This window comes from Pteronotus mesoamericanus, unplaced genomic scaffold (assembly GCF_021234165.1).
Source record: "Pteronotus mesoamericanus isolate MK-2021 breed Mesoamerican mustached bat unplaced genomic scaffold, CSHL_Meso_final contig_116, whole genome shotgun sequence".
NCBI classification, from domain to species: Eukaryota; Metazoa; Chordata; class Mammalia; order Chiroptera; family Mormoopidae; genus Pteronotus; species Pteronotus mesoamericanus.
Genome location: NW_026555027.1, coordinates 33894712 through 33919067, shown reverse-complemented (window position 1 = coordinate 33919067; position 24356 = coordinate 33894712). Strand labels below are relative to the sequence as shown.

Genomic DNA, 24356 nt, shown 5'->3' with positions numbered 1-24356 from the left:
CTTTTAAGCAAGTAGTAATCTGCATTTTAAAAAGACATTTTCTGGGACAGTATGATGGTAGGGGGACCAGTTCAGGTCTCTCACTGGCTACTGCATGTGGTATCATTTATTCATTCAGCTAACTTTTTTTTTTTTTTATATCCAGTGTCTATTTGTTAAGTGTTTCTTTTGTGCAAAGCACTGCATCTGTGTTTTGTAGTTCTGCTGGTCTTCCTGCTTGAGTTGTCTCTATGGTCAAGATAGCCCGTAAACATAGAAACAATTTAAGTCAAAGTATTTCTCCCTGAGTAAAATCGCCCTGGCAAAGCTCTTTGTGAAATGTTGCATAGACGGCTGCATTTGTGCATGTATAGTCATAAGCTTCTATCTGTTGTTGTGATTTTTATGGTTGTCATTTATGATTTCAGCAATTTAGAAAGTTAGAGCCCAAAAGATCTTAGATGTCATCTAGGCCAAATTCTTCATTTTACACATGAAGGACTTCTGACCAAAATGATGAAGTTCAGTGTCATTTAGCTGGTTAATTCCAGGGCTGACATGTGGGCTGTTGGCAATTTTGAGGTTCTTGCTTTTTGAGATGCAAAGGACGAGAATGATGTGTTAGGTGTTTGCCATATTGATTGAGGAAAGAAAAGGGCATGACTTCTTTATATCCCCTACACCTCATGTTTTGCTACCTGACTCAGGGCTTTACTGCTCTCTCAGAGTCCCTCTTAGTAAGCTCCTTATTCAGTTAACCCTGTGATCCTTTCTTCCAGTGATCTGGAGGACAGTCAACCTAAGAATGTTACATTTCATCAGATGGCAAGCCTGGTTATAGCCCCAACTGCCCACTATTAATAAACTTAAGGGCTATACAGCCTGTCAGCACTCAGCCTCAGATGGGATGGACATATACTTCCCTAGTTATGCATCTTAAGAAAAGTTAAGAAGTTTTCAGGTGGTTCATAAATGAGAGATGAGCCTCCCTCCCTGGGACCTGCCTGAACCACAGTCTCTGAGTGGGCCTCGCTGTGTTCACAGACTCAGACTCCATCCGCAGTTTGCAGACAGGCGTGGGAGAGCTCCATGGGGAAACTCGATTCTGGCATGGAAAGGACTACTGCAATTTTGTCTTCAAAGACTGGGTTCAACTTGACAAACCTTTTGCTGGTGAGTACCATGGTAGCGGGTGGCTGCTTATCATCTGTCTGTTCACTTGTCAACATCTCAGCAAGGATGCAAGTACATGGCCTAATGTCTGGTTCTCCTTTGAGTATTTGGTAAAACTTTGGAGACTGTGATTCAGTCATATAATTAAAGACTGCTTATAGTTATAGGAAGAAAAGAACATAAAATAGGGCTTACTTGTTTGAAACCTCCAGGTTTAATATAGGCATATTTTGGGGGTAATAATCTGTCATTCTCCGAAAGATGATACCTGCCCTTTGATCATCTGCTGTTCTGCTCATCTTCTTCATTTTTCATCATTAAAATGACACATTTTTAGGTTATCACTGCACTTCTATGTCTAAGAGGAGAAAGAGATGGCACTGCACATGGAACCTGGCATTATTTCAACAGGATAAAAAAGAAAAATGTAATACAAATATTACAGCCTTAGATAATTTGTACCAACTCACATCTTTCCTTATCTAGTGATTACCTAACATTGAATGAAATGGAAACATATTTGGGGAGGTACATGGAGATGATCCCAACATGAAATCTATTATTTTGCTTGCTTATGGAGGTATTGTTCCACCCAAGCCAAGAAATATACACACAGTGGCCATTACCACGTTTCCTTTGACTTATCAGGCATGGGGTCAGCTCTGGGTTCAGATGCCTTCTGTCCCTGGCACAGAAGTTAGTGATGATCCCTGCCTGGTGTACCTGGGCAGATTTCATTGACAGGCACTCCACGCCCCGGATGCCATGGCATGATATTGGCTCTGTGGTCCATGGGAAGGCAGCTCGTGACGTGGCACGTCACTTCATCCAGCGCTGGAACTTCACAAAGGTACACAGATCATTTTATCGTGATTCACTCCACATAAAGAGAGACAGGCTGGGAAGAGGAGACACCTAGAGGGTTGGCAAGAAGGGGCTGCAGTGGCCGTAACTGTGCTGTTCACCTGCTGTGGGGTGACAGGTTGTCAGAGCACCTGAGTTTCTGGGCAAAAAAAGAAGGGAATGTTCTTGAACTTTTCACATTGCAGATCATTTAAAGCACAGAAGGAAAAGTGCTGCAATCAGGACCAATGGTTTTAACCCTTTTAACATCTTGGATGCTCCGTGTTGATTAAGCATCTGGCCTAGGCTTACAGGCCTACTGCAGTAAGGCCTACTGCATCCCCCGGAGCACTGTTGTAGGGGGATGGGTTCCCTTGATTCACCTTCTCTGCCACATGCTTAGTAAGTCTTTCTTTTGACGGGAGAGATCCAAGTTTTAAGTTCTTCCAGTCTTGGCATTGCACTGCATTCATATTGGAGAGGTGGTTCTGAGCAAAGTGAGCAGCATGAGAAGATGTAGCCATTTTTTTTCCAGATTGTGTCTCCTTTAGTATGCCTTCATTACTCTTAAGAATTTGACCTAACATTTATAAGTATTTATCATCCAGGTGTTATTAAGGTTCCATTTTATTTACTTTGAATGACAACGAAGCATTCATTATTCTTCCCAATAACTTGGAAAAATGCTGATTTTATCAACAACTATAATCTCACCTTATTTTTCATTTATATAACATTGTACACGGTGGGAGCCCTTAGAAATGATGGATGTATCTGTAAGAAAAACTTAGGAGACCTGAATGAATAAAGAAAATGATATTACCTTTAATCTACTAGACAAGCAAAGGTTAAAAAAAAAATCATTGCTAATACCTGCAATTGGGTTTTGGATTTTTGATATTCTTAAACCCTGTTTCTGGGAGTAAATTGATACAACATCAAAAAGCTTTTTAAAAGGCATACAACCTTTGACTCAGAAAATCTTTTTCAGGTATTTAAGTTAAAGAAATAATCCAATAAACTAATTTATTTTGACATTGCTTCCAACAATTCAAATAAAATGAGCAATAACTGAAATGTTCATTAATAGTAATTTATTAAACAAATTATGATTTTTTATACCATTTTACTCTGGAGGTATTTTTTAAATGATATATAGCACTATACTGCTATAGCAAGATATCTGCAACATCACAAAAAATCAGTTTACAAAATAACAGCCCCATTTTTGTAATTCTGTACCTCTAATAACTCTATATTTAAGCTTTCATTATAAGCTTATAAGCTTTATAAGCTTTAAAGGCATAAAGAATATATGCCTACTACAAAAGACAAAAGAAGGAAAAAAGGAATTCTCCATCTCTGGGAAATAGAAAGCAAAAATAATCTATTACCATTTCACCTAGAAACATCCACTGTTAATATTCTTCTCTATTTAAAATGAACATGAATTTCTCTTATAATCACAAAATATGGAAGAGTTGAACTGTTTTCTCATTTGAATTTTTTACCTGTTTTGATTTATTTCAGATTATGAAATCAAAATATCGGTCCCTTTCTTATCCTTTCCTGCTTCCAAAATCTCACACAACAGCCAATGAGCTGAAATACCAAGTGCCTGGGTCCGTCCGTGCTAACGTGCAGGTCAGTTTTGCTTTTCTTTCTTGCAAAGAGCTGCTTTTACCAGACTAAGTGCCTGTCATACTGGTTTCATTCACACTATTCAATAGGGACAACCGCAAAGGAAATCTGAGTAGATCTTTTAAAATGTATTATTACATTTCATGTCTTAAATATACTCAATTTTTCCTCTTTCCAACACTCTTCTATAAATATAATAAATGCATGGCCTTAGAAAAAGCCAGTCAAGGAAAGGCTGGTCTTGTAATTCCTTCTGAATTGACCCTAGCAACATGATCCATAGTAAACCTGCGACTGATACAGGTTAAACACCAGGAGTGTGGCTGAAACTTTGCTATGAAGCTAGTTATAGTTCAATCTAATTTTAATTCCTAATTAGTCAAATGTCTTGTAGAGGCTCTTGTAATAGAAAAAGGAATTCAGTAATAGTGTCAAAGAATTTCACTACATCCAGTCCAACCATCTCAAATTACAAATAACAAAATTAAGACCCAGTGGAGCTATGAAACTTGTTCCAGGCTCACATAGCTGGTTATAGATTAGAGGCAGACCTTCAAATCCTGCCCTATTTCACTGTTGGCCAATCAGCTCCCTCTACCAACTTTAGCTCACACATCTTGAGATCATTCAGGGACAAAACTGGGATGGGCCACCTTTAGCATGGCTTTTTCTTCAGTCATCACTATCAGCATCAAAAGTATTGTTTGAGTAAAGATCCAGCATTTTGCTATGACATCGCTAATTTGGGTTTACATAGTTTGGACATGGATTCTAGGGAATATGATTATATAAATGGAATGCCTAACTCATTTACTTTGTACTACGTGCAAGTAGAGACACATATGTGTACAAGAAATAAAAGACATTTCAGACCATAAATCAAATAAAAAAACAATCAATCAGATAGATCACTTAAGAGAAATACCTATAGCAAATACTGTCTTCCCGGGCTAAAGGAGACAACTAACTTAAACTTAGAGGCACAGATACATACGCATTCTTATGTAAGTTAATGAATATTTAATGAATCTGTTTAATTTTATTCTACTTGAAGGGAAAAATTACCTGTGCTATAAGATAAAATAGGAGCCTTAATTAAAAATTAAAAATCAAGAGAATTTAAGATTTGAGATGGCATTAAAATTGACTCAGTGATCAACTTATCAAAGTTAGCAGATGCTAATTAAGCCCTTGTTGAAACCATTGCTGGGAATTGTGTTTTTATGATCAATGAAGGATATTCTATCTCAGTGTCACAAATGCATACATCTTCTAATGCCTGTTAGCGAAACCCTGTTTTATATACCCTCGCTCAGCCACCCCGGTGAGGCAGACGGATACTCTGCACATCCACTCCACCAAATGCCTCCCTTGATTCACCTTCCGTGCTACATATGTTTATTAAGTGCAATGCCATCTGTTTGCACAGTGAAGTCATCGGTGTGCACACTTGGATGCAGAGGAGACAGAGAGAAAAGGGGTTCTGTGCCTCTGGAAACATAGTCAGCCAAGGGAGAGAAAGCTGTGATGTTAAAGAATTCAGTTAACAGTGTTAGGTGTGGTCTAGGACTAAATGCCAACATGGAAGTACGGACCAGCACGCTGTGGGAGCTTGGCACATGAGAGGGAGAGAGCTGGGCGTCCCCTCTAAGGAATACGCCTGCCTGTTCAGTCGGTAAAACTGACTGCATTAAACCATTTGCCCTTGAAGAAGTGACAGATGAAATTTAGAAGGCATAAAGCCTTGGTGTGCTGGCCTGGTTCATTCTGACTTCATTGGAGAGGCGTTACTGAATTTTGGAACTATTTTTTCATCCAGGAAGAAGTGTGATACATTAATGTTTTATGAAGATTAGCCTAGGTCAGAGTTTTCCAAACTGGGTTTTGCCTGTAAAATGCTAATAGTTATTCTAAAAATGAATGTCCATGGACAAACACATTTTTGCAGATTTTAAAAAAATAGGGTATCTTAATGCCTTCGTTATGCTGAGGTATACCGTGAAATCATGAGTGAATATGCTGAGAATTCCCCAAGCTAAAATGACTGGGGTCTCTCATTTTGTCACACATCTGTTTGCGTCTCCCTGAACAAAAATACTTTGGGACCAAAAGCTTAAACATACAAAGAACTTACTAGACTAGAGAGAGAATGAGAGCAAGGAGACAAGCAAGGAAGCTGTTACAGTAATTCTAGCATATTCTGATTTTGTACACATAAATTAACAATCTATTTCTTAATGAGGACTCCCCTGCAATTTTAAAAGTGTCAGACCCCACAAAACCTGGATCCCTACTGGTTGCCAGTTAATGTTTTCCAGAACTGCCAAAAATAACTCCAGTTGTGAAAACAATGGAGACAGATAGTGTGAATCCTTTTAAAAACAGGAGAGTCTGAGATGAACAGAAACTGAAAAAGGAAAGAACTCTGTTTCATTTCTCCCTTTTGGTAGAGTTCTGACCACAGTATTGTTTCACTTCACATTATTTACTGGCTCTAAATATTATCCATTTTGTCCTAGACATTATTGTTTTGACATCATAAACATAGAGTGCTTAGAGAGCGAAAGCAATAATCTGGCCCAATCCCTGGCTTTTCAGAGAACTAGGAGGGTGCAGCGAGCTAGGACCTGGCTGTCTAAGCTACTTCAGTTTTTTTCCATTCTTTTTTTTTTTTTAGACTACTTCATTTTTTAAGGGCTTATTATCATGTTTTTCAAGACTTTCACTCTCTCAGCTGTCATGTGGCAATAACCAAATGACTGTTACACATCTTGGTCAAGGATTTACTAAAATTGTTCCTTAGGTTTATTCCTTTTAACATGGATTTGAACATAATTTTTAACATAGTATATTGCTCATGACATAACTTATAGACCACAAGTTTCATAAATTAAAAAAGTTGCAATATAATATGGTAGCCAGGGGAAAAGGCAAATTCTAGACTCCAAGTATTCAGATCCCAGCTTTGCTGCATACTAACTGTATAACCTTGGGAAACTTACTTTACTTCTCTATAAGCATTACTTTCATCTATAAAACAGGGATCCTAATAGTATCTGTCCATAGGGTTGTGATGATGTTTAAATAAATGAATCCACACAAAGAACTTAGAAGAGCCCTGACTGGGTGGTGGCTCAGTTGGTTGGTGCATCGTCCACAGGTTCGATTCCTGGTCAGGACACATATCTAGGTTGCAGGTTTGATACCTGTTTGGGGCACATACATGAGGCAACCAATCAGTGTTTCTCTCTCTCTCTGTCTCATATGAATTTAAAAACATAAAATACATATCCTCAGGAGATGATTTGTTTGAATTATATCAATATTAGCTATAACCTTCAAGCTTTCCCTAGTTTCAAAAGTTTTTTTCTGTAGTGTCCCAAGGTGTCAAAAGTTTGCAAGTAAAATAGTTGACATTTCTCAGGATGGGTTGCCAGGCTATTTCTGGATACAAAATGTTTATATCATATATTTATTGAAATGGAGAGAAAGGTCATTTTAAAAGTTAATAATAAAATGCATGTTACTCTTTCATCTGCAGAAGGAAACCCAACTAGTATTTCATTTTTTAAATAAAAAACATTTATTTACTTTAAAAAAATCCATTGAATTTCATTTACATTTTATATACTCTGCTGTATGTATACTTCAATATAAAAATGTAGGCAATTATTAAAAACTCATATTTAAAAAACTTAACACTCTTTAAATAAAAATAAAACAAAACATTGGGCCCCATCTTCCTCGGTCACACACTGCTGGCGATGCCACAGCAGCCACCACGCTCGGCTGCTGCAAAGGGCTGCTGCAGGCAGCCCCAGAGAGCAGAGCTGTGGCAAGGCAAAGGAGGCTCGGCCCCACCAACGTGGATTTCTGCTTCTGAAAACGTTGTCCAAACCTGAGAGCTTACTTCCGCAGCGTCCACCGACACTTTCAGAATAGTCTTGGGTGTTTTCCCTCAGTGCTGGGTATTCTCAGAAGCCTTCCAAGAGCACTCAGAGAAGACAGCAGGAGAAAGGTGTGAGAACAGAGGATGGAATAAATATGGTCCTGAAACTACTTATACATGGAGTATATTAAAAAAAACTCTTCTCCCTAAAAAAAATTAGATTCTTAAATGCTGTCATTACCACTTAAGATAAATGAGCTAGACAGAGGACATTTAACACATCTGTTAAAGTAACAGAAAATCCGGGATGCCAAATTAACATCAATTTCGAATCAATACATGGAACAACCCTTTCTATTAAATTGGACAGTTTATTGTAGAAAAGCCATTTCTAAATTGAGGGAAATAATTCCTCTGGAGGCATGTCTTCAACCTCTTTCTGTATTAACAAAAAAGAAAAAGAGGGAGGGAAGGAAGGAGGGAGAGTGGAAAAAGAGAGGACGGAAAGAATATAGGGAGGAAGAAAGAAGGAGAAAATATACTGACAATTGTGAATGGCATGCCAATATACTACTGGAAAAATTTGTTCCTATGTTTGGGGAAAATTATAAGAAGAATGTTCCAAAGGATGTCAATATTGGAATCGATGTAGATTTTAAGGGACAGCAAAATGTGTTGTTTTGTGATAGAATAAAACAGGTATGTAAGGGTTAAAGAAAGCCAGGCAACTTAATTCTAAGGGTACCAGGGAAGCTGTTTTCCATTTATGGACCAGCAACACTTCCATGTGCTACTATGGGTCTTGGCTGGCCGAAGCCACATGAATGGGGAGTGTTTGCTCCAGGCCCAGCACTGTACTAAGCTTTATGTGGATAATCTCATTTAATATTCACCAGTCTATACGCTATACTGCTGATCAATCCCTTACTGTTTCAAATGAGGAAACCAAGACTTTGTGAGGTTAGAATAACACAGTGAGGGGATGAGAGTGGATTCTTAGCAATCCGAGTCCAGCGCCTGAGCTCATAACTCTTCAGCAGAGAGCCTATTTCCAATGAGACCTGGGATAGCTGCAGCCACCATGGGCTCTAGCAAGGCACAGCTGCATGTCAGCCTTGCCGTGTGGTACCATCTGCTGTTGCCACAGCCCCAAATGCAGCCTCAGCAATGTTTGTGCTTCTTCCTGGCTCCCAAGACCCCCTAAGTGTACCTCTTTCCTGGGACTTCACGCCCCTGGAGTCTTATTCTTCAAAAATTATATTTTCTCCCTCTCCCTCAGCCTTAAGTTTAAGGGTGATGCACCTCAGCAACAAAATTCAACCTAAATTTGAGTGAACTAAGAATTAAAACTTCTCTTTGTTCAATCTTTGTTATTTCTACTGATGGACAGTAATGCAGATCATTGGGGATGATGGGAAGTCAAGATATTTTTCCCAGTGTGGATCATGTTTATCTAAATTTTCCTTATGAATTTCCTTTCAAGATATTTGACTATTTCTGTCACAATTATATTGTCCAATTTTGTTGCACATATTCATGTAATAAAATTAAATAAAATACTCTGCAGGGAGCTGTTTTGTACTAAATACCTCACACTGAATAAAGAAATAACATTTCGAGGATGGCACAATGAATGATTTTAGGAAATATTAAGTTTCAATTTCAGTAGCCTTATAAATGCAATTTTTTAAGTTATTGATTAGAGCAAGAATTGTGCCAGATCTTTTATATATGGGATGGGCAAAAGTAGGTTTACAGTTGTTCATATGGAAAATAATGCAATAATAAATAATAGGAATAAACTCTGTGTTTTGCAGACTCACACCTGTAAGCCTACTTTTGCCCACTCCTGTGTAACAGACAAAACTGATTATGAATTGGATCATTTTATATATTCCTAATAAGTATAGGCCATTTTTAAATTTTCAGTTCCTGTTAACCTCATGAAGAACAGCTTCAACATTCATTTCTATTCAGGAATAGTAAGTCTATTTCTATAGTAATTCTTATGTGATGTCCAGCTATTGCTTAAGGAAAGCACCTACTATATGCCCAACATTGTATTGCAATACTTAGTTAGAATGCTGGAAAAAATTACAGCCAATGGCGCCTTAGTGTTGAAAAGCCTTCCGTGCCATCTAGTGCACCCTCTGCAGTGTCACCAACATGGTCTGCCGCCACTCAAACATATCCTCTAACGTTCTCATTAATAGTAGCAAACACTTAGTATATAGCAGTGCCTAGGGGCCAGGCCTCCTGCACACTCCACAGTAATTCATTTAATTCTTTCTACAACTGTATAAAGCAGCTACTCCTCTTTATGGAGCAGAATCTGTGGCACAAAGAGGTTAAGAAACTTGACCACAATCAAAGCCACTAAGTGGTTGAGCTAAGCTTTGAACCCAGGCATTCTCACTCTGTCAGCATATTTAACATGCATTCAGGCATCTGAGCTGGAAGCTCTTACTGTATAATCCGTGGGGGGAGCAGGTGAGTGTCTGATAAGAGGGAGGCAGCATGAGTGAGAAAGCTGAGAGGGGAAGTGACAGTGTCCAAGGATCAGACAGCTAATTAAATGAATCTATTTGCCTTTTAGCATACATTTTCCTGAACAATATCCATTTGGGGGAGAAGGAATAATCACATTATCAAATCCAAGCTAGGATGGCCCTATCATATGGTTCATACCAGGACACTTTTGGGAGTCGAAGTGATACTATTAATAAATACACCAGGACAACAGGAATTCTCGTGTAGTAGTGGAACTATCATGGAGGAAGGATACAAATGGTCACCCTTCTCAGCCACCAGAAAGGGTACTTCTGAAATACTCTTGGTAGAAACACTTTATCGTTTCCAATTTTGAATGACAAGTATACTGAGAGGGAGAAGAAATACTCAGTACTTGATTGCCAGCTGGGCTCCTTCCTTATGGGTTATATCCAAGGACTAGTTCCCACCCACTTACTCTCACTTGATCCGCACATGACACTCAAGCCACTGTATTCATTGAGTTGTTTGAAAGAAAACATACTGACTTTTTTGTATCAGTACATCTGGTGTCATCTCCAACTGTCTTACATTTGCCCATTTCTGATTGCTGCTTCCTAGTTGCTTCGCTCTGCTGCTGATTGGTCTGCTGGGATAAAGTACCATGAAGAATCCATCCACACTGCTTACGTCCACGTGATAGAGAACAGCAAGCACTATATCTATATAGAAGTAAGTGTTGCTCGTGTAAATCACTATGACAACCTGCCTTCTCAAAAATACCGTACAGAGACTGCAGGGTCCCTGAACTCAGGATCTACCATATTAATAAATGTATGTTGACATGTGAAGAGGGCTTGGGTTACCTGAATGTTTACTTCCCCAAGATGCCTGACATTAACTCAGAACTCAGTTAAGTAGTCCCCCAGATCCTTGTTATTAAATCTATCAACTCATATATTGTTATGTTATACTGCAACATGGATGTATAAATTTAGACTTGGCTGGAACTGGAGGGTGGAAGTGTGAGGCATGTGCTGCTTCAGGAGAGCATGCATAGGGGTGAGATGCTAAAATAGAGACCCCTAATGCCACTAGTGTGGGGATGTTGGAGCAGGGAGAACGCAGGCAAAGGAACATGGGAAAGGAAGATGCAAGAATATTGAGGGCAGGTACCACCTTCTTCAATCCTGTGTGAATGACTATTCATTATAAAGCTTTCTCAGATCCCAGAGTTTGTGTTCAAAGAGTAGGAGAAGATCTAGAGACACTGGGTTTACTTTGGGAACCTTAATTGCACTTCATAGTCCATTTAAAGCTATCTCCAAGCACTTGAAAATCCTGAAAAAATTAAAAGTCATGACAATGCAAAAATAAACCAGAGCACATCTCTTTTCTTTATTTTAGTCTTTTCCACTGAATTTTGTAAAAGTATATGGAGAGAGATGGGGTGGCTGGAGAAAATCATTCTAGCTCTGCTTTCCTCCCCCTTGAGTCTTGTTCATTAAGGGCAAGTAGGAAAGAGTTAGAGATTTATTTATTTCACTGATGTAGAAAAAAGAAAGAAGACTGATTAAAAATATTGCAAGCTAAATGCAATGTTGTGTCCTGGATGGAGTTACACAACAGAAAAAGGACATTAGTGAAAAAAAATAGTGAGCTCTGGATAAAATTTGGAGTTTAATAATACTGATACTAGTGTTACTGATTTCAAGTTACTAGTGTTACACTAGTAACTAGTGTTACTAGTGTGATGGAATTACACAACAGAAAAAGGACATTAGTGAAAAAAAATAGTGAGCTCTGGATAAAATTTGGAGTTTAATAATACTGATACTAGTGTTACTGATTACAGCATAATAATGTAAGATGTTAATGGCTGGCTCACCCATTACCCAGAATCCTTTTGCTTTACCTCTTTTTGGTAATGCCATGTTGATACACATGGATGAAGACAATAACTTGGTTGATACACCTCTAGTGTGAGGTAAGCAATCAGCATTCACCCTGCTGTTAAAAAGAAGTAAAGGACATGGCCTGCGACCAGTGTGTGTTGCAGCTGCTGAGGAATGCTGTCATATAAATTCAGAAAAACAGACATAGCTTGGTTGCCACTGAGATTTTGATTGTTTGATGACCTAAGGGGAAACACATTCTCAAATGAGTTTCTGCACAATATCTTTTTGTAAGTTTGTTTTATGAAGGCAGTTTACAGATATATGTATTACTATACATGTTTTTATACTTAAAAGTATATACTTAAAGTTTTATACTTAAGTATAAAAACATGTATAGTAATAAACATGATAATGTTGCAAGAAGATGATGATATATTGACTCCTTGCTTTTACATCTCTTTAAGATGATTGGCAAAGGTTACTTTGTGAGGATTATATTTAAAGTTACAAGTGTATTATAATAATATGTATATAAGAACATGTAATAGTGATAATATTTGTATCCAATTTTTAACCGTCCTTCATGTAGCAACTAAATCTTTTATACCATGATAATTATGTTGTATCCTGGTTTTTTTAGTAAAAATGTTATAGAATGCTTTATAGGTATCTGAATAACAGAAGTACTTAAAGAAAAAAAGAAATAAAAATTTTTCCTTTTGCATTTTATTTATTTATACACACACACACACAGACACACACACACACACAACATACAAAAGAGATTTTAAGCTACTTAAAACAGAAGTTCAGGAACAATAAAAGACCCAAACAAATGAGGTAAAGCCAAAGCAGTAACTGGTCAATAATGAGAAGGGTGGAGGAAATGAGACCAGGATTCTGCCATCTACCCTGTTAAAATAGTAAATTTAGCATCCCATAGAATGTTTGCCAACATAGAATTTTTAGTGAATATATTTGGGTGATAGTGGTTAATAAAATTATATAGGGTTCAAGTGTGCAATTCTATAATATGTCATCTGTATGGTGTATTGTGTGTTCCCCACCCAAAGTGTAGTCTTCTTCTGTAACCATTTATCCCCACTTTGCCCTTTTTTTTTTTCTTAGTCACCTTTTTCACCCAACCCTCCCTGTCCCCCTCCCCCTTGACAGCTGTCAGAATGTTCTCTGTATCTATGCGACCTAGAATTTTTAATCATAAGCATTTATGTATGCGTGAATCTGAAAAAAACCCGTCTGATTTCCCTATTGGTTAAATTTAATGTCCCCACCACTCTAAGAATGTAACCTACAAGGAATTTGTGCAATGAAATAATAGTTTAGCCTTTCCCTTGACTAAGATATTACCCCTGTTACTACCTGGGAATGCATGGTATCCAGAGTGAGGTGGGGCTTCTTCTATTCTGTGATTAACTTTCCTGAGGTTATTTCAGGGTCAGAACATGTCTGCTATATGAGCTATTTAAAAAAAAAAATCAGTGTAGGTTTTGTTATGTACCACATTTCCCTTGTATACCTACTACTAGGATAAGAAAGACTTACATGATTATTCTTCCTTTTTTTTTTTTTTTTTTTTTTTTTTTTTACAGAACCAGTTTTTTATAAGCTGTGCTGATGACAAGGTTGTATTCAACAAGATAGGCGATGCCATCGCCCAGAGGATACTGAGAGCTCACAGGTAAAGGATTTGGCTTTTTGGCAAGAGTTGTGACTGCAGATGTTCTTAGTTGCTTAGGGGTTGTTCTTAAATGCAGATTGCTTAGGGCTCTTGCATTTACCGCTAAAAAGACTTTTGAAGGCCCATTTTTTAAAAAGCTGTCTTTTCCTAGCAGGCATGATTTGGTCCAGCCAGCAGGAGGTTATCGATTCCTTAAGTCTGAGTCAGTTGCCAAGAATTTTTTAGTCCATTTTTTGAGGGAATGTGAATTCTTCCAGAACACAGTCATTTATTCCTGGCCAGTTTCTTTCCCATGCATATTTGTGATTTGATTTGTTTAATAGCAGACAATGAGCTGTGTTTACTTAAAAAATCAAAGCAAAATAGTCATAATATTTTTCCATGAGTTATATTTAAATTCTTGTTACCATCTGTCTTATTTCTTCAGCTCATGGGATTATTTCTTAATAACACTTTCATGAAGATAGAATTCATATGCCATACAATCTACCACATAAAGTATACAGTTCAGTGATTTTTTTTTCTTTTTAGTGTATTCACAGAGTTGTGCAGCCATCACCTAATCAATTTTAGAATATTTTCATTACTTCAGAAAGGAACCTCAGTCCTTTGTCATTGCTCATTCCCTTTTCCCTTAGTCCCTTGCAACCGCTAATCCACTTCCTTTCCTATAGACGTGCCTGGTCTGGGCATTTTATATAAATAGAATCATATAATATGTGTTCTTTTGTGACTGACGTTCTTCACTTAGCTTAATGTTCCCAGGGTCCATTTATGTTATAGAATGTATCAGTATTTCATATATTTTGATTGACAGGTAATATTCTGATATCTGGACATACTACATTTTATCCATTTTCAGTTGGTGGATGTTTATGCTGTTTTCATTTCTTGGTTATATGAATAATGCTGCTAACAAACATTCTGTACTAGTTTTTATGAAGACATCTTTTCATTACTCTAGGGATAGAGTTGCTGGATCATATTGTAACCCTTAAACATTTTGAGGAACTGCCAGGATGTTTTCAAAAGTAGCTGTACTATTTTACATTCCCACATTGAATGAGGGCTCCGATTTCTCTATATCATCATCAGTACTTCTTACCTGTCTTTTGATTACAGCCATCTTAGTAGGCATGAAATGGTATCTTACTTTGGTTTTGATTTGAATTTCCCTAATGACTTATGACATTGAGTATTATTTTTCTCTTTGTTCATTAGCCACTCGTGTGTTCTTTGAAGAAATGTCTATTCAAACCCTGTGCCCATTTTTCAGTTAGGTTGTCTCCTTGTTGAGTTGTTCAGAGTTCTTTATGTATTCTGGGTACAAGTTCCATATCAGATTTATGATTTGCAAATATTTTCTCTCATTTGGTGTGTTTTCTTTTTTCTTTCTTGATAGTGTCCTTTGAAACATAAAAGTTAGCATTTTGGCCAAGTCCAGTTGATCTATTTTTGTTTTAGTGCCTGTGCTTTGGTGTCAGAGCTCCACAACCAGGGCCTTAGCCAAGATCATGAACATTTACTACTCTTCTCTTCTAAGAATTTTATAGTTTTAGTTCTAACATTGAGATCTGCGATATACTTTAGGTTATTTTTGTATGCAGTGGGAGGTAGAAGTTCAACTTCATTCTTTTGCATGAGGATATCCAGTTGTTTAAGCACCATTTGTTAAAAAGACTGTTTTTTCCCCACTGAATTATCTTGGCACACAGGACTATTTCCTTTTATGGCTGACTTTAGCTCTGTGTAAAAGTAGCAAAACAAACAAACAAAATGATTCGATTTTATTATTTTGATTCATTGAACACAATGGTGAATGTTAAGTACATACGCCTTTGGTGATTAAAACATTTTTTGACTTTCAGTGTCTTGGACTACTTTAAAATCTTTTCTTCACATGATATATGGGGATGTTTAGACCTAAGAACGTTTTATAACAGTAGCTACCACTATTTTATATGGTTACTAGTTTATTTCTACAAATTCTTACCGAATCTTCACAATTACTCTTGAAAGTAGATCATGTAGTTTTTGTTGCTGTTATTGCTGTTGCTGTCCCTGTCTTTAGAGTGAAAAAATGAGATTCACGAGGTGATGTGACTTGTCTAGGCCACTAACAGCAACAGGCAAAAATGGTTTTGGCCTCAAGTCTTTGGACTTCCAACCCAGTGCCTTCCCCCATATCACTTACCTTCAATTTATTGACAGTTAGGATTAAAGACCCCTTCAGGGTTGCCCCAAATTAAGGCAAGAGGGTTGGACCTTTTTTGTCCCCTTCTCTCGTTGGCTGGTCATTACATGCAGGCTGCCTATAGGAAAAGGGCATGACCTTGGATGAGGCAGGTCTCTTTGCCCTGTGGAGGGCAGTTCCTGGAGGCGGACTTCGCTGTGAGTAGTCACTGGCGGAGGGAATGGCTGTCTCAATCCCACAGTGAGAACATCTGGGCAACGTCCCATAATACCTGCCACATCCTGCAGGGTGTACAGTAAAGGGATCTCAGCCTTTACTACACATAAGAATCACCAGGGACCTTTGCAAGAATACAGAGAGCTGGACTCACCTCTAGGCTCATGGGATTAGGGCTTCCTGGAGTGGGGGCCAGCTGCCTGCCTTTATAATGTTCCGCAGGTAGCTGCAAGGCACAGCCAAGATTGCTTAGGGCTCATCTAGAATGGCATATAGGACTACCAATATTAATAATGGTTTGTGCTTTTACAGGTGACCTTTACCCTTTGCCTTCTCATATACTTTTTAAAAGAAAGCCACCATAAGATCTGTTTGTGAGATGACTCTTAAAAAAAGTCTTATTTACCATTAAACAGACATGTCCACACACACATTTCTTGCATCCTTGCCAGCCCTCCAATCCTATGGGTCAATTTATGTCTTATTTACAAAATTGCATTAACTTTCTTTCAACTCTTGCATTTCATGATGCAGGAGTATCTGTTTTATCTATAAAACATATTTGACAAAAAGAAAAAAATAATTTTTTCATGAAATTGGAAGAAGTCAAGGAAATACATTAAGATGACAAATGAGCTCATTGAGCTGAGCAGTGAATCATGAATTTTGTAACTGGGATCTGCTAATAAGGAAGTGGGTTGTACACCTTCAATCTCCACTTCACTTATCCTAGTTATTAGCTCTCTATAGTATGTGGTCTCATAAGTCCCCATAATATTTTTTTTTTAAGTGTTTGAGAACCTGGAAGAATATTTTTCTCTAGTATATTACTCTATCTTTAAAAGTCTGGACTACTTCAAAAATCAGAGCATTTTAGGGCTGGAAGGCACCTTAAGCTACTTTCTGATTGAACGTTCCCTGGTGATACCGTGGGCTGCTCCTCGGGGGAGAGGGGAAGGGCCCACGGTGCGTGCACGGTAAGGCAGGGCAGCCCCTGCTGGCAGATTGCATCTCATGCCTCGGAGCTCACAGGGCACGTTAAAGACTGGCGACCTCAAGCCCGCTTTGTAGAAAACAAGAATCAAGTCCATCAAACTTCAAATTAACTGGGTCCTTGATCTCTGATCTCTCAAGTCTCACTGTCTTTGACAGTCACATTTCAAAGTGGCGTGTCTGTCACACATTCAAAGTTTTAGTTGATATACACACCCATTCTGGAAATATATTTCGCATTTTCCCTTTTTCTGTGTCTCCACATTATTGTTTATCTCCTGTGTTAATTGCAGCTGTAAAATACATTTTCATTGAATAATTTCAAATCCGTGAGCCTGTTCTCTCAGGGGAGGTAAGGGGAGAATTGAGAAGGTCCTCTTGCAGGCTGCCTGCGACGGGGCCCCTCCTTTTCCCTGAGGGCCAGGGTGTACCATTCCCAAGCTCACTCCTCTCTCTCCCTTCGCTCACTTCTCTGCTCTCCACTCCCCTGAGACCCAGAACTTCCCTGCCAAAGTCACGTGCCTAGCAACAAGTATAATTTTGGCCGTTGGAAAAAGAATAGAATATAGCACCAAGCAGATGGGGGGAAATGACAGTCAGCATTCAGCCAGCCTGACCAAGGAACACAGGCTCTCTTCCACATCCCTCCCAGCCTAGAGAGATGGGAGTCTTTCAAGTGCCAACTCCCTCCACTGGGCTGAGCCTTTGTATTTCTTCCAGTGCTGGAATCCAGCCCCACACCAATTCCCCAAAGTGAGTTCTCTGCTTTCCTCACTTCCTCTTAATACCTCTCAATAGCCACAATTCTCCACAGAAACAGGTTTGCAAAGCATTCCTGCTCTGGTCCATGACCTAGAGTCTCAGAATATTGTTCACCCCATGCTGAACTAAGGATAGCTGTGGGAATCTCTTCAGAAAACAAAAGGTCTGCTCTAATAAGTAAAAATGTCTCAGAGTTGAGACCCGCCCCCAACCAACTGGAAGCCTGTCTTTGACAACTCAAATCTGACCAGATACCAGGGAAAAGAAATCATAATCCTCAGTCTAAAATCTACTGGTTTATGCATATTTGAATAAGCCAAAGGATAGAATAGAGCCAACTGATCCAGGTAGAGAACACTTTAAAACACTGTGTACCATGAATAAATGCTTTCTGAGGATAAAACCATTTTGCTTATGGAAACAGGCGCATGCATAACTTGGCTGCCTTGGTAAAAAGTCAGGAAGCAAGAGAGAGAATGCATTTTGCACAAAGTAGACACATGCAATGAAATAGGCAGTTGATGTAATACCTCTGCATTTTAATATTAGGCTGCATTAAAATACATTAAAGTACATTGAAAAATACACAATTTTGAAAATTGCTCCAAATCTTCATGCTTCCTGTGGCTATAGACAGTGCCAGATAGTGCTTGCAGTTGGCCCATGAGTGAATGGTATGGGGGATATTCCTCTGGGGATCGGAAATTGATTGGGAGCCAGGTATCTAGAGACCTGGGTTCCGTCCAACTCTGTATCTATAGGTGTGTGACCTTTTGAGTATATCAGTTTGCCTTTCTGACACTGTTTTTTAATCACCAAAAACAAACAAAAAAAAAAACCCTACCTAGCTCATGTGAATGGATACGAAAAAATTTGAAAACCATAAACTGCTAGTTCATGTAAGAAATTAATATGTTATTTCCAGGAAATTTATCATCTGGAAACATGCTAGCTCACTGTAAATCAAGCAAGGAAAAAGAAGCACACTACTCAAATCAGCTACTTCAGAATTAATATTTATGTTAGAAGCAGAAATGTTTTAATTAAATAGATGTCTAATGTGCCTTAATTTTAAATTATTTGATGGCTACTGCTGGGTAAGTGAAATTTACCTTGGTTTCCTTCCACTCGCGCTTGTTCATCCTGAGACAAGTAGAGGCACGTTGTTAAAATTCTGTCGAGAGGTGTCCTGCCAGAAATCCGTAGCTGACTCTTCGTGGGAATCATGTTTTAGATTCCTCATCGTTGATTTCATAACACTCTCCCCAAAAATATAAAATGAAGTAAAAGGTATTCAGAAGTATAGTATGTGTTCAGTTTTGCTTTATTTTGTTTTAATTTTAGACACTATTTTATTATTCTTTGAAGATGTACAAACTTTCTAATTGAAATCACTGATTGTTAATTGAATAATAGTATTACCAAATTTTTTAGTTGTTCCATATCCAAGGTGCTTTGTACACATTATTTCATTTAATTATCATGTCGACCTGAAGAAGTAAATGAACAATTATTCTCTGAGGCCAAATGAGATTAGGTAACTTGCCCAAGTCACACAGCTATGGAGTGGAACTGAGACTCTAGCCACGTCTTTAGGACTCTACTGTGTGCTATTTACCACTCAGCTACATAGCTTCCTTCATTTCAGGGAAGTGGAAAAGTTCTGATGTTCAGCCTTCAAGAAATCTATGAAAGATGCTTTATTCTAAAATAATAAAATCAGGTGAATATTTTATTTATTTATTTATTTATGTATTTGATTGATTCTAGAGAGAGGGGTGGCGAGAGGGAAAGAAAGGGAGAGAAACATTGATGTGACAGAGAAAGATCAACTGGTTGCTCTTGCACATGCCCCAACTGGGGAGCAAATTTGCCCCAGTTGGGTACCTAGACATGTACCTTGATTGGGAATCAAACCAGTGACCTTTTGGTTTTCAGGATGACACCCAACCAACTGAGTCACACAGGCCAGGGTGAATATTTTATTTTTTTAAAGTAATTGCTTGACAGATAAAAATTTCTTAGGCCTAAAGGAAAATCTACATCTTATAATTATCATATTCTATAATGTATTTGCATACCAAACAGGACACATGGATATGTTTTTTTTTCTTTTTTAAAAACTAGAAATTTATGGTCAGTTAATTTGAGCTTAAACATGTGAAATGTTCTGAATGTCCTATTGTACAGCACTCAGTCTTTTGGGGGAGATATGTTTTAAAAACACCGTCTTAAAGAAACTTAAACTGCAGATATAATAAAAAGAATAAAAAGCACTTAAATCAAGATACCATGTGCTGGTTTCGGGTTTTTTCTTAGGGTATAATTTCCAAGCTCTATAAAATTTTGGGAGAAGAAGTTACATTGCGGCAGAGATGACAACATGTCATGGCAGGAGAACTTTCGATTTAGATCATTTAATTGCTTTTTCCAAAAATTATATAAATGGTAGTCTCAACAGATAGAGAGATGTAAAGATTAGCACCAGGAAGAGGCCAGCAATCATAGAGCCTGAGCATGTGCCCTGGCAAGAAAAGGAAGGAAGGGAGAGACTCTAAAAAGTGAGAATGAAAATGTTGGGCCACAGTGAGAACAGTTGAATAAAGCGTTTTATAGAGTCATATCTGGGGTCCCAGAGGGTCATGCCTGCCCAAGACTATCAAGTCCAGAATGAAACCTTCATGTTGAGCTAACCTGAACACTCTTACATTTAAAACCTTTACCATTTTCAAAAGATAACCAATGGAAAAGATTGTGTGTGTGTGCATGACAATATGTAATACTTCATCATCTATAAAGTCATACATAAAATAGTCAAAGTCAGTGTTAAATAGAGCCAGCATTTCTAGTGGACTAGAAATGATTTTAGCCAGCTCCCTTATTCACAGATGAGCAAACTGAAGCTCAGAAAGATCCACTGCATTTTAAAAGATTTGCCAAACAAAATGAAATGGGATATGTCCCCACGGAGGAGCTACAGACCCAATTACCACATGACTGATAGCACTATAGTGTAAAATTCTCCCCACACAAAACATGAAGGCCTAACCACAATTCTTCTTACTTCTGGAAGCATGCACTGCAGCAAAATCTACAGCAACGATAGGATTCATAACTAGCTCTTGAAGTTTGCAGCAATGAAATATTATTTGTAAATCTCAAAAATCTCAAAAAATAAAGCATCTCTTCGCTGGAGAAGCATGATGACCTCCTTTGGGGTCATCTTACAGATCCACAGACCCCGCTTCCCCTGGCTACCCTCCACACTGAGGACAGACCTGGAGAGGGGCTTACAGAAAGAGGGACAAGGAGGAAACAAAGTAGAGGAAAGCCACTGCTGTGGCCTGTGTACATGGTGAATTAGTACTCCCTTTTTAAAGGTACAGTGTTTCAGCAATCACAGAAATTAAAAATATTATTAAAAATTCCATATTCTCATCACCCTAAAATTTCCACTTTTTATTTTCCCATTTCCTTATTCATATTAATATACATATATTTTTGTTGTATTGTAATTTTTTTGTCCCTGTAACTCATGTGAATTTCTGTCTCAAGTCCATGTCCATGCCATAGAAGGATTTAGTTTAGTCAGTTCCTGATAAATGTGTATAGAATCAGGGATTTCTTGTTGTTTCTGCTCTGTAGTTAGTCAGCCAGGCTGCTACACTCCTTCATCCTTGGTGCAGATGCTGAAAGGACCTGGATCCTTGAGAAGGGGTTTCCAGCTCTTGGTGTTGGTCTGTCTTGGGCCTGTCCTGGCATCAGCCTACTGTAACCTGGGGGCCTCAGCCTTCTCTTGCCATCCCTGCCTTTCTTCCACTTCTCCTCCATTGCTGTCACATCACACGGGCTGGTGGCCGTTTCTCTGGGTTCCTGCGGAAGCAAGGCCCAGCTCCTCGGGGCTGCTATGTCCTCCTGTGTGCGAGATGATGGGATGTGTCCTGTGCTCCCTGGGATTCTGCTTGAAGACGAAGGACAGAGTCCCTGCACGGAGTCTCATTTTTATTTCTTTATCATCCTGCCTCAGCTCAAAGAACCTCTGTCTAGTTCCCCAAATCTAAGAAGCTGACATCTTTGTGCCTTGGTTCCTTTTTTGAAAATGCCACTCTAGAACCCATGTCTGTTTCAGATCTTCAGTCATGGAGTGGAGGGAAGTTGATGCATTTCGGGGAAAAATTATTTACTATTTTATAGTCTCAGCCTGCCACGTCTATAATTGTCTCACAAGTGTGACTGTGCATTGGGGCCATTGTAACACAATGAGAGAAGTATTTTGTTAGGAGATCATCAAAATGGTCATTTTTAGTGGACGCAAAAAGTTGTATCCATTGAGTGGCCATAGCATGATTTTGTCAACATCCCTCTATTACTGGACATTTATCTACAATTTTTAGCTATTATACATAGCACTGCTATAAGAGTTAGTGAGTTTTGAAAGAAAAACTTACTTTAACAAAAAGCCTGAGGACGCAATTTAATAAAATTGTTCTGTACTGAAGTAGATGGCATGACTGCTTGCAGGATGGCTTGGTGCCCACTAGCTCTAATCTGGCCTTTAGGATCATAAATAATTCTGCAGCTCAGGAGCTCCGGTTCTTGCCCTTCACTGATTGCTGTCATTTGCCCCATGCCGACGTTCTGAGGGTGCAGTGTTTGAGAAGAAATTAGAATCCTCAGCAGGTGGGAAATGTTGTTTTCTGTGGATGGAATCAACGAAGGAGATTGGACACACTCTCAAGTAGAATTTTCTCTTCATTGGTTTAAACTTGACCACAATTTTATGGTTTGAAATTCTAGAGCCATTTTCTTTTACAATAGTGAAAATCTGTGACATTTCTGCTAACTTGCTGAACACTGTTTAATAATTTCACCATTCAGGAAATTCAAGGACAACTGCATTGTAAAACCAGAAAAGGCTTTAATATGGAGCTAACAGGGTCCCAAGAACAAGAAAATGTGAATGTTCTGATTCTTAGACAGTAAATTTGCAAGAATTTTTTGTCTGAAGATAGAAAATTTTTATAGGACACTTCTCAGTATCCTGCATATGAGGTCTCCATTTTGATGTCATTTTTGCTTTTATAACATATGGGGTTAAAAGAGGACCACATTTTTTACAAACAGGATCACAAACCCCTGATGTTCAAGATCAGGAATACCACTTCTAAATTTTTTCTAATAAAATGAAAACAAAACTTTTGTGGATCAGCATACACAGAAAAGTAGTTATTTTGGAATAACAAGAAGTTAGAAACAATTTAAGTGCCCATCAATAGAGAACTGGTTTAAATATTATGATATGGATTATGGTGGCATACTATGTCACTGTTGTTAAAGAAAGGGCAACTCTCTATGTACTGAATTTCGAGGATACACTGATAAATGATGCAAATAACATTTAGAAAAGTGTTCATAATCTGACATTTGTGTAGAAGGAAAGAATACATATATATGCTTATAAATTCATAAAGTATTTCTGAGAGAACATGGAAAGTAATAAGAGTTGCTCTCAGGGAGGGGAAATGGGGCCCGGAACAAAGGGATGAAAGAGAATTTGGAGGAGGGGTTTACCTTTTTTAAATTAAATTTACTTCGGTGACATGGGTGCACAATTCTATGATACCTCCCCTGTATACTGCATTGTGTGCCCACCGCCCAAAGCCGTATCTTCTTCTGTCACCATATATTTGACCTCCTTTACCTTTTGCTACCTTCCCTCACCCCCCTTCCTCTAGTAACCACTTTACTGTTGTCTATGCCTATGAGTTTTTGTTTGTCTTGTTTGTTTACTTGTTGCTTTTAGTTTTGTATCCCATATATGAGTGAAATATGAGTCTTGACTTTTTCTGTCTGACTTATTTCACTTAGCATGATAATCTCAAGATCCATCCATGTTGTTGCAAATGGTGGTATCTCATCTTTTCTTATGGCTTTGTAGTATTCCATGGTATATATGCACCTCATTTTCTTTATTCAATCATCTATCAAAGGACACTTTGGTTGTTTCCATGTCTTGCCAGAAAGAGATGTTTTTTTTTAAATCACATAGTCTATACTTCTTAAATTTTGTACTGTGAGCATATATTATCCACTAGAAAATGTAATTTGGTGGTTCCTCGAAAACCATAACATAGAATAACTACATGGCCCAGCAATGCCATTCCTGGATGTATACTCAAAAGAACTAAAAGCAGGGACTCAGATACTGTATGCCAACGTCTGCTGAAGCCTTATTCACAATAGCCAACAAGTGGAAACAACTCAAGCACCCATCACAAATGACTGGATAAACAAAATGTGGTCTATACTACAATGGCATATTATTCAGCCATAAGAAGATGGGAATTCTGACACATGCTATAACATGGATGAACCTTGAGGACATTATGTTAAGTGAAATAAGTCAGACACAAAAGGACAAATATTGTATGATTCTACTTAGATGAAATACCTGGAATAGTCAAATCCATAGAGACAGAAAGTAGATTTAAGGTTACCAGGAACTGAAGAAAGGGGAAATAGGGGCATTGTAGCTTAATTATCAGAGTTTCTATTTGAGGTCATGAAAAGTTTTAGATA

The 24356-nt window shown here is 38.2% G+C and overlaps 1 protein-coding gene across 5 annotated transcripts in view; it reads left to right on the top strand.

The window, feature by feature from the left end:
• The window catches only part of PLD1 (phospholipase D1), a 179968-nt gene that overhangs the window by 118385 nt on the left and 37227 nt on the right, over positions 1–24356 (top strand). For all 5 annotated transcript variants that reach the window (XM_054580564.1, XM_054580558.1, XM_054580551.1 and 2 more), the window contains 5 exons: positions 1024–1152; positions 1884–2002; positions 3526–3639; positions 10637–10747; positions 13524–13612. In XM_054580564.1, the coding sequence (XP_054436539.1) occupies positions 1024–1152; positions 1884–2002; positions 3526–3639; positions 10637–10747; positions 13524–13612 (562 nt within the window). The remainder of the gene's footprint in view (positions 1–1023; positions 1153–1883; positions 2003–3525; positions 3640–10636; positions 10748–13523; positions 13613–24356) is intronic.